General features: G+C 40.3%; 1 protein-coding gene across 1 annotated transcript in view; it reads right to left on the reverse strand.

The window, feature by feature from the left end:
* The window catches only part of LOC127570997 (cadherin-12-like), a 182,221-nt gene that overhangs the window by 142,025 nt on the left and 25,893 nt on the right, over nucleotides 1–14,303 (reverse strand). Inside the window, exon 3 of the mRNA XM_052016968.1 lies at nucleotides 446–565. Within this exon, the coding sequence (XP_051872928.1) occupies nucleotides 446–565 (120 nt within the window). The remainder of the gene's footprint in view (nucleotides 1–445; nucleotides 566–14,303) is intronic.

The following is a 14,303-nucleotide window of genomic DNA, read 5'->3' on the forward strand; positions in this document are numbered from 1 at the left end:
AGAGAGGGAAAACTTGACAAAAAATCTGGACTGACATTTGCAGTGGGATACTGAAGGAGTATTGCAATGTTGAATGCGCCTTATTCTGGACTGACATTTGCAGTGGGATACTGAAGGAGTATTGCAATGTTGAATGCGCCTTATTTCACATGAGATGAGATCCTGCCGGCCCTAACAGTTGGATATAAATATCCCATGGACAAAGAGCAGGATGGTTGCCCTTAGATACCCTGGCCAATATTTAACCTCCAATCTGTCATCACTGAAGGAAATTAACTGGTCATTATCAGAACCTGCAGCGTGCAGATCGAGATTTTATCCTCAAGTCTCTGGAGTTAAACTTAAACTCACAATTGAGTGACCCAGAGACAAGACAATGTTACTCAGTAGGGTTTAAATGAGAAAGATTGCAAATGGAATCCATCTTTTAGATGGGACAATTTACCTGTTTTGGGATCCACAGAAAAGTACGGCTGTCCTTGCAGGATACTGTACACCACCCTTGCACTGTTGCCATAGGTAGGATCATCTGCATCTGTGGCTGTTATCTGAAGCACAAAGGAACCTGAGAAAAACAGTTCAATATTGCCACTGATTAATTCTCTCAACAAGGTTACAGGGTGCAGAGGAACACAAGAATACTCCCCCCATTACCTGTCAACAGAAGAAATGTGGACATCTAAAATAAAAGGACTTTAATGCCATACCTTAATGGATGCCTTCTGTATCATGTTATATTATGAATAATTTGGCAAGGTAATGGGTCCTGAGTAGATAAACACTGGGTCCCAAACAAACACTGGAAAATAACAAAGCTCAAAGTAGAAGACCATCAAACTGAACAGCTTTAATATTAAGAATATGTGTTCATCAGTAAGGGCAGAAAAACAGAAAAGGAAGAAATCCATAAAAACAGTCCTTCCCAGTCAAAACTTGCATCACATTAGACAGAAACAGAGTAATATTGAGAGCTTCTTCAAGGAACACCAACGGCCCATATTGTTTTCCCATTAAGCAGGTGCTACCCATTGAATCATGGCCGACACCCAAAGGACTGATGACCTGCTCCAATGAGGTATATCCTTCAACAAGTTGACATTTCATTTCTGAATCAGGTGGTCAGTTCTAATTTGCTGAAGATTTGAGCACCAATATCCACACTGAGAACTCCAGTCAGTACTGATGAAGTGCTGTTCTGTCAGAAGTTCTATATTTTGGTTTTGATGCTAAACCAGTGTTATTTATGCTTTTTGAGATGCTGAGGGAAATAGGTCTTTCCTATTTACTCTGTTTAAGCCTCCAATAATTCAGTCTCTCCCCAGCATCCTTTTTTCCAAGAAAAACAACACAGACTGTCCACTAGTTCCTCAATGCTGAACCTTTTTCAGCAGCATATTCATAAGCCTCCTTTTCACCATCTAATTGTCAAATATCATCCGTCCTGTAATGTGAGGTCCAGAACAGTTCACAGTACTTAAGCTGTGACTGAACTAATGCTGTATATAGTTCTGCATAACCTCTCTACTTTAATATTCTAGACCCTGACTATTAAAAGCAAGTACTCCATATGTCTTTTTAATCACCTTATTAATCTGTCCTGCTAACTTCAAGGATTTGTGTATATATGTTCCAAGGTTTCTCTGTTCCTCCATACCACTCAACATCATTCCATTTATTCTACATTCCTTTCCATACTTTCTCAATTGCATTACTTCACACTTCTCTGAATTAAATTCCATTTATCACTCTCCAGCCAAATGACTGGCTTCTATATCTTCCTGTTTCCCTCTTCACTGCCAACCACACAGCTAACTTTTGAATCATCTTGATGACAACTTGCACCTTGCAATGCCACCTTTCCACCCCAGTTATACGTAGCTAAATCCTAAATCTAAAACTGCCCAGTCTCCTTCTGTTTTCCTTGTTTTTGTACTTAATATTTTGTTTTCTTTCTGCCCAGACTTTAAACTAATTGTAATGTAGCCACATAACTCTGAGTCGCTCATCCATTCACCTGTCTAACTCATTTCTTGTGGAGAAATGAGAAGACCTGGGTAATTGCATAGTGTGCTATATTTACAGGAACAATGCTTTCTCTAAGATAACAGGCTGTTCCGTACAACAGCTGTGCAGAAGAAACATTCCTGGAATGTGGCATTAATTACATAGAATTACTGAGAACAACTTGCAGCAAGAAACAGGCCATTCAATCTAACTAGTTCACAAGGCTCCTCCCACTCTACTTCATCTATTCCAACATATCTTTTTTATTCCTTTCGTCTCCATGGCAAGTTATACATTATAATTACTTTCTAGGTAAAACAGATTTTCCTGAGCAGTAATTATAGTATATTTATGGTTCCCATGTTTGTATTTGTTTGTTCACAGAATATGGATATAATTGGCAGGTTGGAATATATTGCCCACCCCCTACTCACTGAGCTTGGAGACCTGCTAAGCCTTCTCAGAGAGCCGTTAAGAATCAATCATGTGGGTGGGCCTGGAATTACACATTGGCCAGACAAGAGCAGGAGAATTTCTTCCCTGAAGAGCATTAGTGGACCAGATAGGTTTTTAATGACAATCCATTAGTTTCATGAAAGCAGATTCCACCTCCCTCCCCCATTTTATTTAATTAACTGTATTTAAAATGTCTTGCTGCTATGATGGGATTTGCACTTATGCTTCCAGATCCTAAGTCTGGCCTTCTGCAATACGAGTGAAGTAATTTAACTACCCCTCCAACGTTATTGCAGTTGCACTCCATGTGATGTTAAACCCACTTGACAGGTGACAGCTTACTTCAGAAATCTCATGCCATTTGCCCCCAAGGGTCAAGCTAAGTTTTGATTTTGAATAGACTGTAACTTTAGCTTCAACGAACTGCATTGTCAAAATTCCAAAATTAAACGTGCCTGAGATCATCCAGTCAAAGGACAAAGCAGCAGTGGTCCACATTATTCATGTACATGTCTTGGCTCTCGATTTTAATGAAAGTAAAGTAATACCCAATGGTTAACTGCTGGAGTACCTCCATCAGGTGTACTTTAGTGATCCAAGAAAGTGACTCACTGTCATCTTGTCAAAGGCAAACAGACAGACAACAAAAGCAAGCCCTGGCAGTGACACCAGCATACTATTAATGAATAAAAGATAGTCTGGGTTGGATGTGTGAAAAAAAGAATAGTTCTTATAGCACATATAGCATTTCACTCATGTGTAATAACAACTCTATGATTTGATTTGAACATTTAGCTTCAATGCAACACTACAGAAATTATGAATTATGATGTAGCACCACTTATATTAGATGTGGTTCTAAACTACTATCTATAATTTAAACAGCAGAATTATTGGAGTGAAGTTAAATGAGAATAAAATTGAGATAATGAGGTATGGTTGATGCAAATGACAAATGTGAGTAGTGCTTGAAGACCACTCATCCATTAGAGCAGAATCGTATGCTCACATTTCTGCAAAGTATAATTGCAGAAGATTGAATAAATGACAGAAAAATTAATATGCAAGCTGCAAAAAAAAACAAGAAAGGGATTTAGCTGAATGAAGGAGGCAGGGAGTCAAGGAGAATTTTCATTATGGCAAAGATAAAGTTCAATGGCACAGCAATCCTACTGACAATTCACCGAGGATCTGAAACATGGATATCAAAAATGATGCAAAGACATAGCTGGTAAGAAGCAGGTTGCTGATCCAAAAGAAAGCTACCATGTCCAATTTTTATTTTAGGCATATATCAACTAGTCAATTATAATTACAATTCCTTTAAGTCCTCAGTCAGATCCCATTTAACAGGTGAAAGCCAGCCATGTGATAGCAGTGAACAGTGAGCACGAGAGCAAGATTCATCAGCAATTCGCTGGCGATTGAAACAAAGTATGAAGGTCCTCCCGATTAGCTTAACTGGTACCTGCCTGATACAAGTGGCACTCTGGACATATGAAGATGAGGAATACAGGCAAGATTAAGGTACACAACCCCTCGGTGTTCCTTGCCAATCAATAGGATCTTGGCTTATCTTGTGTCTCAGGTATGCTTTCCTGTCCATTCCTATATTCTTCAATGTTGCAAGTTTAAGTACATAATACATCAGAAATTGAACCAGAAGGAGACCATGTGGCCCTGTGAACCTACTCAGTTATACATTAGGATTAAGTTTGATCTGATCCCCATGTCCTCTACCTCCCTTATTGCAAACAAGTCTATTGATGTCAGCCTTGAATGTGTTAAACTGCTGAATATCAACAGTTCTCAGGGGAAGAATATTAATCCTCACAATCCCACATGGCCAATAACTTAACCTACTTCTCAACGCTTGAGACTGAGGAAACAGTCTCAGCATCCATCCTGCCAATCCCCCACACCATCTTGAATGTCTCAATGAAATTACTTCTCATTCTTCTACATGCTAGTGAATATAGGTCCATTGTACTTCTCTCTCCCCACTGGACAAAGCCCTCATCCCAGAAGTCAATGCAGTTAATCTTTGGTGCATCAACCCCCTTCCTGAGCTGTGGAGATGAAAACTGTACACAGCACACTAAATAAAGTCTCACCATAGCTCTATAGAATCTCAGAAAGATTCCCATTTCCACAATAGATGGACTGGATGTGGGAGGAGGTTCATATCTCAGTGCTGCAATTAGCTCCTCCCTACCCTGCATAGACCCTGAAAATTGGCCCCAATCAATACAGAATAGAAAAATTTAATCACGGTTGAAGAATTGCTTGAAGGGTAGTGACGATGACAATAATGACGGCAGAGCAAGTGAACCAGCTAAAACACACCGGCAGCACTCTAAGTTAATGAAGTGAGATAGCGAAGGTGGAACCAATTTATGAAACAAATCATAGCAAGATAAGTTTACAGCATGGGTGTTAAGTTAAAAGCAAATGGCTGAGTGAATCTCAATGGCACCCAGAGGTTAGAATGTGAAAATCATTTCTGGTATAACAGGGTGGAACAAGTTAGTACAGAGAGAGCTGAAGAAAACCATTGTGGATTATACGAAGGGAGTGTTTGACTACCTGCTACTAAGGGTGAATCCTCTTTTATTCTGCCTGACCAAATGTGTAATAAATATTATACCAGATGGAACATATGATTTGAAGTGGCTGATTGTAGCAATATTTTTCAACCCATTACCCTTGACAACCTATTTCACTAGATATTAATTTTGCTGGGAAACACATCTTTAATGAAGCCTGGAGACTCTCTAAAAAGCAGACAAAATACCCAATTATATAGAACTGTATGATACATTTACTAATAAAAAAAGGTATCAATGTTGCAGGGTACTTATGGCCAGCTGTTTCAAACAGCATTGGTTTATATCGGGAAGTTTTTATCGTAATTCACTATAATTACACAAATACTCCATGTTTCTTTAATATTCACCACCTCGCAGCTTGGTCAACATAATGAAATTGGTCCAATTGTAAAAGAACAGCCAAATATCAGATTAATATCCTATTGTTTGAGGCTGTGATTCCAGCAGAGTTTAGAGATTTTAGAATCATAAGCATTGACAGTACAGAACGAGGCTGTTCAGCCCACTGTGTCCATGCCAGCCAAGATGGATAACAGGTATATCCCATTCCCCAGTTCCTGGTACAGAGCCGTGTATGTCTAAATGTCCATCCACCACTCTCTCAGGCAGCGAGTACCAGAGCCTCATCACTTGTTGAATGATTTTTTTTTTTCTCAGCTCCCTTCTAACTCCTCGACCAACTAACTTACATCTATGCCCTTTAGTTACTGAAATAGCTTCCTTTGGTTTTCCCTGTCTGGGTTTCTCATAATGTTATACAGCTCAATTAAACCTCCTTTCAGCCCATTCCAAAGAAAACAACCCAACCTAGAGAGGTTCTCTTTGTGACTATAATCTTCCAACCCCAGCGGCATCCTTCTGGATCTTCTCTGCACCCTTTCTAGTGTCCACGGATTCTTCAAGAAGTGTAGTGGACAGTACTCTAGCTGTGGTCTAATGTTTTATTCAGTTCAAGCATGACCAAAATTAACGTCTTGACTGTGAAATTATCTTTAAACAATTTCAGTCATTATGGAATCCAATCCAATCCATTGATAGGTATCTCCGAAAGAAGCAAGTTCCTTTGCTGAGAAACTCATCCCTGTCATGGATTCATAAGAGTAACACTGCATGGAAACAGGCCCTTCGGTCCAACTGGTTCATACTGACCAAGATGCCCCATCCAAGCCAGTCCCATTTGCCAGCGTTTGGCCCACAACCTTCTCAATCTTTCTTTTCCCTGTACCTGTCCAATTGTCTTTCAAAAGTTGTTATTGTACCTGCCTCAACCACTTCCTCTGACAGCTGATTCCACCTACCTACCAGCCTCTGTGAAATAAAAGTTGTCCCTCAAGTTCCCATTAAATCTTTGTCTCTCTCACTCTAAACCTATGCCCTCAAGTTCTTGATTCCCCAACTCTGGGAAAAATACTGAGTGCACTCACCCACATTGTCATGGGTGCTAAACGGACCACATAGTCATATGAATACATAGTGCTCTGATTTCAATTTTTTTTAAGAATGGAATAGAATTTCGTAAGTAGAATATAGTGAGCTAATGAAAATGGATGGAAGATGATTTGATTCCTTTCCAGTTCTGAGGGATCTGAGGTGATTGATGAGGCCAATATGGAAACTACAGATTCTTCCACAGATGTTACGGGAGGTACCTGATGGGATGAGCAGGTGGATAGTTTGTTAGATGATGCACTGCTTAAGGTAAGAGATATCTTTATTAGTCACAGGTACATCGAAACACAGTGAAATGCATCTTTTTTGCATAGTGTGTTCTGGGGGCAGCCCACAAGTGTCAACACGCTTCTGGCACCAACATAGCATGCCCATAACTTCCTAACCCGTACGTTTTTGGAATGTGGGAGGAAACCAGAGCACCTGGAGGAGACCCACGCAGACACGGGGAGAACGTACAAACTCCTTACAGACAGCGGCGGGAATTGAACCTGGGTCGCTGGTACTGTAATAGTGTTATGCTAACCACTACACTATTATACAGGATCTGTGTGCTCCTGACACATGGACTCAAGGTTCTCTCTACATGTTTAAGAGGCTTGGCCCAGGGATTTCGAGGAGTCATTGGGAATGTTGCATTTTTTAAAGAAGTCTTTGAGAACATCTTTGAATCATTTTCTCTGTCCGCTTGGTGATTTTTTCCTGTGACTAAGCTTGGAGTAGAGTGTTTCAGGAGTCTGGTGTTGGGCATGAGAGTAATGTGGCTGAATGGGTGCAATCAGGGCTTCAGTGCTGGGGATGTTGGTCCAGGAGAGGACATTAACATTGATATATTTATCTTTCCAATGAATTTGGAAGATTTTACAGGGACAGCTATGGTGGTAGTCCAAGGTTATCCGAGCATCAGAAGCATGTAGGAGAGCAGAGATCACTGCGGCCCAATAGACCATCAGTTTTGTCCCAGGTTTGAGGTTCTGATCTTCAAACAACATTTTTCTCAGTTAGTCAAAGGCTGTGCTGGCATTCTGAAGATGATAGTGAATTTCATTGTTGTTCTGTGCAGTGATGTGGCTCCTGAAATCTGGGAAATGGTGTACATTTTCAATGACTTGCTATGACTTTATGTCAGAGGTAATGTCGTGTGTGAGAGTGAGTATGAAAGTTCCAAGAGAAGCCTATAGATGTGCTCAACAATACAACTGCATACTGTGTTTAGCTCCAACAACTGCTTATTTTGACTAAATCCCTAAAGGCGCATCACCTCAAGACAAATGAAATTTGTGCCTCCCAACAGAACTTTGTTCTTCTGATATAAAATGTCATAGTGTTTTTATTCAATGTCTACCTTAAGGCATTATCTTGTAAAATCTGCTGAGCAATCTAAAATAATAATTGCTTGTATGTTTGATTATTGGCTTAGTTACAATAATCTTTTCATCCTCACACATACTCAGTTAAGGGTTCAAAAATGTGCAGGCCCCATTTTGAATAATAACATCCCAGCTCTCCCAAAGAAGCATCCAGTTCATGCATGATCAATGAGTTGGATCCTGCTATATGCAGGATTGACTGATTGCCTGCGCCATACACTTGCAGGTTGTTGATTCCTGATTAACAACCTACTGCCATTGACCACTATGTCTGTCTTTTATCTGGGGAAGACGAGATGCTTGGTGTTAGCCTGTCTCCAGACACAAAAAACAGTGGGTGCCTGCACACAAAATGTTTGTACCTCCAGATGTCTGTTCCCCTGCCCTAAATCCATTCTCTGCCATCCAACCCTGCCTACCTCCCCTTCTCCTATCCAATGCAGTCCACCTACCATGTCCTGAAAGCTTGGGTAATTGATTTGACTGGGCTAACTAGTCTCTGGGCATATAGGTAGCCTGAGGTGGACAAGCAGCATATTTAGGCTCAGGCACCCTTTCCCTCTGGATTGTAACCTTGTGATAGGCAGGCGAAGGGCCTTTCCAATTAAAGTATGGTGGAACTAAGCCCTTAAAAATAATGGGATTAGTGAGTCAGTACCAGGCTTCTATCTTCACAAAAGCAGCAGAAAATGTGAACTTTGCACTCAAAAGAGAGTGATGATATAAATAGTAATAGATGTACCTGTTTAAATGAATAAAGCATTATTAAAACTAGCAAGTCTTCTGATACATACATCATCCTGAAAGAGGGAAAAGTAGAAATTGTTTTAACAAGGCTGTGTTTACATTCATCCTGACCAGATGTATGAATATCACTAGAGCACCCGGGAGCTGCAAAATGATTTCCTCAATTTTTTCACAGGATCTGGACAATGCCAGCATATGTTGTTTTTCCTGATTGTCTCTGAACTAAGGAAACAGCTTGGTTGTGATGTGTCAAACACGTTGGTGGATCTGTGGTCACATAATGGTAAGGATGGCAGACTTCCTTCCCTGTGAATGAGTTGGGTTTTTAACAACAAATCAATAGTTTCACAGTTACTATATCGGAGACCAGCATTTAAAAAAAAGTCCAGAGTCATTGAAGTTAAATTCCCCAGCTGCTAATGGTGATTTAAACTCACACCTCTGGATCAATGGATCAGAACTCTAGTTTCTAATCCAGTAACTTAACCAATATGTTTCCATTTCCCTTTTGTCATTCATCAAAAGAGAAAGAGGAATAAACCAGAAAACTACAGGTCAGCAGTTGTCAATGGGAAGTTATTGGACGTTACTCGTATCAAGGCCATATGAGCTTTTGTTTGGAAGGGAAGGCATCAATCATAGAGAGTCAATACAGATCTGTTGAAAGCAAATTGTGTCAGACTAACTTGACTGAGTTCCTTGATGAAATAACATATGAGTTTGAATGAGAATAGTATTGTGGATGTAGTAAGTGATATTCAATTAATTGCTTCACTAGAGACTTGTTCAGAAAATTGCTGTGGAGATAGAACTGACTCAGAGACAGGAAGCAAGGAAGGATGATGGGTGAATATTTCTCAGACTGGAGGTGATGTGCATTGTGTACATCATAGTCCAGTTTGTATCCATAACTTTATTTGTAGCAGTTAGCGTAAAGCTATTACAGCACCAGTGACTCGGATTCAATTCTGGCGGCTGTCTGTAAGGAGTTTGTATGTTCTCCCCATGTCTACGTGGGTTTCCTCCAGGTGCTCCCGTTTCCTCCCGCATTCCAAAGACCTACGGGTTAGGAAGTTGTGGGCATGCTGCGTAGGCGCCGGAAGTGTGGTGACACTTGCGGGCTGCCCTCAGAACACTCTACGCAGAGGTGCATTTCACTGCGTGTTTTGATGTACTTGTGACTAATAAAGATACCTTATCTTATTTAATTCTTATGTGGTTACAGGAACAGCAAGTTTGTTGATGATACAAAGCCTGGAAGTGGTGAAGATATTTGTTGACATCATGATGACACAGACAGGATGGTGAGGTGGGTACAAGACTGGCACATGGAGGTCAAAGGAGAGAAGGATGAAGTGAAGAATTTCATTATGACTAATATGGGAAATGAGTGTGTTATTACTGACATAAATTTTGAAAATTTGAAGCAAACAGAGACCTTGATGTCCATATGTATGTCCTTAAATCTGGCAGTGCAGGTTGATGAGGTGGTTACAAAAGCACATGTATTATTGGGTCTATAAAATATGCATAACTTTATAAATCACTAGCTAAACCTAGGTTGGCATTTTTGAATAATTATTCACACTATTCCTTGGATAGTTGTCACGAGTTCAGAGAAAGTTTACCTGGAGGTTACTGGGGATGAGGGACCTGTCATTAGGCAAGTTTGAATTGTTCTCCTTGGAACAAAGGAGGTTAAAGGGTGACCTGGGAGTGATTTTTCAAGATGATAATAAGTTTTTAAGAGGGCATATAGAGAAATTTCATGCCTTCTGACAACTTGGTCAGTAACCAGGAGTAGAGATACAAACTCATTAGCAAAAGATACAGCAAGGATATGAGACTTAGCTTTATGCAGAGAGCAATTAGAATCTGGTTCTGATACGTGATTCAATGAATAATTACACAGAGGATAGTTGCGGCTGTTCAAGGTCAATGATTACTGTCCCATAACATCACAGTAGGAGTTTCTCAGGGCCGTATCCTCTTCAACCATCTTCAACCGTTTCATCAATAACCTCCCTTCCATCACAGGGTCAGAATTGGGAAAGTTGGCTAATGATTGCACAATGTCCAATTCCATTCATAACTCCTCAGCAATTGAAGCAGCCCATGCCTGCATGGGTTAAAACCTAGACAATATTCAAGCATGGGGTGATAAGTAGCAGGTAGCATTCATGTCACAAGTGTGCCGATCAACGAGCATCATTAACAAGAGAATGTCTAATCATCTACCCTTGACATTCAATGGCATTGCCAATGCCCATACTATTAATATCTTGAGAATTGGCATTGAACAGAAACTTAACTTCACCAGCCACATAACATAAATACTGTGCCTACAAGAGCAAGTCAGAGGCTAAGTATCATGAGGTAAGTGAATTACCTCCTGACACCCCATGGCCTTTCCAGGAGAGTGATTGGATGAGGGCAGCTCCAGTAACTCTCAAGAAGCTCAATATATCCAAAATAAAGCAGCTGCTTGATTGGCAATTCATCCACCACTCTAAACATTTGTTCCATCCTGATCTTCATTTCACAGAGGCTGCAGCGTGTAACATCAACAAAATTCACTGCAGTTACTCACAAAGGCTACTCCAACAGCACCTCCCAAACCTGTCTCCTCTACGAACAAGAAGGATGGATAGCAGGCACACTTGAGCACCAATACTTGCAAATTCCCCTCCAAGTCATTCATCATCTTGACTCAGATATATATCACCAGAGCTTCATCATTGCCACTCTCTCACCAGAGTGACTGCATAGTTCAAGATGGCAGATCACCACTACCTTCTTAATAGCAAATAAGGAGGGACAATAAATGCTGACCTTGCCATCAATGCCGAGATCTTGCAAAAAATAACAAGATGTTGGACAGATGCCAGAGTTTGAGGAACAGGGATAAAAAGCAGAAGCATGGGAGCAGAGACTACATTTTTTTTTCAAAAACATAGCACAGTGATGACTGCCCAAACGATCTTCTGAGTTGTAAGATTTTATGAGTCTGTGATCTGTAGAAAGGTTATAAAGTAATAAATGTCAGGAAATTAATTAATGTCAGGGAACAGACTGTTCTACTCTGAGCTGCACTCGTGTAGGTTGGGTACTTGCTTTGAATATCTAACTTCGAAGGTTAGGGGCTGACATTTCAAAAACCTTTCACAACCAGGTGAGCTAGAAATTCAATTGCAGAACACATGCTTACTTATGCACTACACAATTTAAGTGTAAAATCAATCATTAAACATGATTAGCATTTCTGAGTATACATTGTGCTTCAACCAAATTTGCATTTCATAACTATGCACATGGTTTGTCCCTCAATAGCAACCTTTATGCAATAAATATCTGGCATTGCTATTGCAACCCTTGTGTACAAATTGATGATAATAAAACAGAATGGACCTTGACTAGGCAAGCAGATCTTAAAGAAGGAGGAAGGTCCCTGTAAGGATGCCTGCTAATGACTGCAGAATGTTGGATTTCTCAACTCCTCAGCTTTCAGGCACGGGCTGATAAGTGGCAGGTCATATTCATGCCAAAAAAAGTGCCATTCAATGACCATCTTCAATAAGATAGAGGCTAACTACCTCTTCTTAGAAAAAAAACCAGAAAAATGCTTGAAATAGCAGGCGAGGCAGCATCTGTGGAAAGAGAAACAGGGTTAACATTTCAGGACCAATGTCCTTTGTCAGAACTATCGAAGTTCTGGCAAAGGGGGCCTGAAAGGTTAACTCTGTTTCTCTGTCCACAGATGCTGCCTAGCTTAAAAAAAACATGATGATGCTGGAGGAACTCTTTAGGACAGGTCCTGACCTGAAACGTTGACCGCCTACTTTTCTCTACAGATGCTGCCTGACCTGCTGAGTTCCTCCAGCATCATTGCATTTTTCATCTAGATTCCAGCATCTGCAGTCATTTATTTCTCCAGTATTGCTGCCTAGCTTGCTGTTTCCAGCATTTTGTTTTTATTTCAGATTTCTAGTATCCATAGATTTTTTTATTTGCTTATTCTTGATATTCCATGGCATTCCCATTGCCAAAAAATGTCACAATCCACCCGTAGACCAGATTTCTAAACAGCTAAGGCCTGCTCTTTAATGAAGGGAAAGCCTCATGCTTTGATTCTCATCCTGGGTGTCCACCTCTGCTGCCTTGATTTCTGATTTTGTGTGGAAACAGTCCTTTTCCTTTTCCTGTACCCTGCCTGGCACTCTTACCGTGAGGTCACCTGAATGATCCTGCTGCTTCAAGCAAGATTACTGTTAAGAACTGGTGCTTTAGGTATCTAACCAAAACATCAGCCAGATAAGTTTGCGCTGTCTGTATTATTCATGGAATTAGTTACATTCACTGGACGTAGCCACCCTAAAGGGCTATGTTCCATACCACTTGAGTTGACAATCCCATAGGTAGCACAAGCACATGATTATTATTCTCCCAGTGCCTTGGAAACTTCCATGGCCCTCCCTTATAGCACTATTTTAGTGTGAGTTTCTACACATGATATAATTCCTGGACTGCTGTCTCCATTCCAACAGTCTGCAACAAACTTAACACCAGGAAAGCATCTCCTGCAGTGTGATATTTATTGTGTCACTGAAAAGCACATCTCGTTCTATGGCATGCCAATTTACAGCTGAAATAGTTTTTATGCTGTGAATTTACAACCAGTGAAATTGGATTGAGACGGCCCAAAAACTAATCTTGCTAGGGGCAGTTAGCGCCAGCCGAGAAAGACAAGACTTTTATCAATCCAAAAGAAATTGAAGCCAGGCCTCAGAGATCAAAGGACATGGTCAAAACTGCTGTGCCACCCAATCACTCTGCACCCACATTTTATAATGGGGACTCTCAATTGCTTTGCAATCAGTTCATTCACTGCTGGTTTATTTCATGAGTTATTATGGATTCTCACATCAGATGGCAGTAACAATGCATCTTGATGACCATTGCTCGAAATCTGGGGGTAGAAATTTGTCGATGGTCCCCTGGTGCTAAGCAGACACTGAAGTATCAGTGACTCTTGTACTATTGATATTTGGTTCCTCTGAAGGCAATGAAACTTGTCAGTGCTTACAAGTGTTTGCAGATGCTATATAATCCATTGAGTATTAGCAACCATTAATGAATTACTGTTGTTTTGAACTATTGAAGAAGACCAATTCCAGGCAGGAAAATTAGATGGAATGGATGACAATCAGGAATCTTCTGAATTTCCTCCTTGCTGTGTATACATTATCCAATCTAAGTACTCGCTGGAAGAAACACAGCAAGTTTCAAAAGGAATATCTTATTTTGTGTAATAAAAACAGAAAATGCTGGAAACACTCAGCAAGTCAAGTAGCATTGGTGAAAAGAGAAAAAGATTTCAAGTCACAGAATGAAGAAACCTATTTTATGTCACTGAGGGAGGCATTTATCAATAGTTGCTGGTGCCAAATGCATGCAAAAGCATTGGTCACTCACCTCCCCAAACTTAATTTAATTGACATGAAGGTCTGAATATGAATGGCAATCGATATTCTTTTACAGGCCATCCCGAGTTAAGAATGCCTAACTTACGGACACCTGTACCTATGACCAAACTTCCATAATAGTATTAAATTCAAAAGTTCGATGCACATGCATACGTTCTTTCCAACAGACTAGTTTCCTTTCTCTT

This window comes from Pristis pectinata, chromosome 5, assembly GCF_009764475.1.
Source record: "Pristis pectinata isolate sPriPec2 chromosome 5, sPriPec2.1.pri, whole genome shotgun sequence".
Taxonomy (NCBI): Eukaryota; Metazoa; Chordata; class Chondrichthyes; order Rhinopristiformes; family Pristidae; genus Pristis; species Pristis pectinata.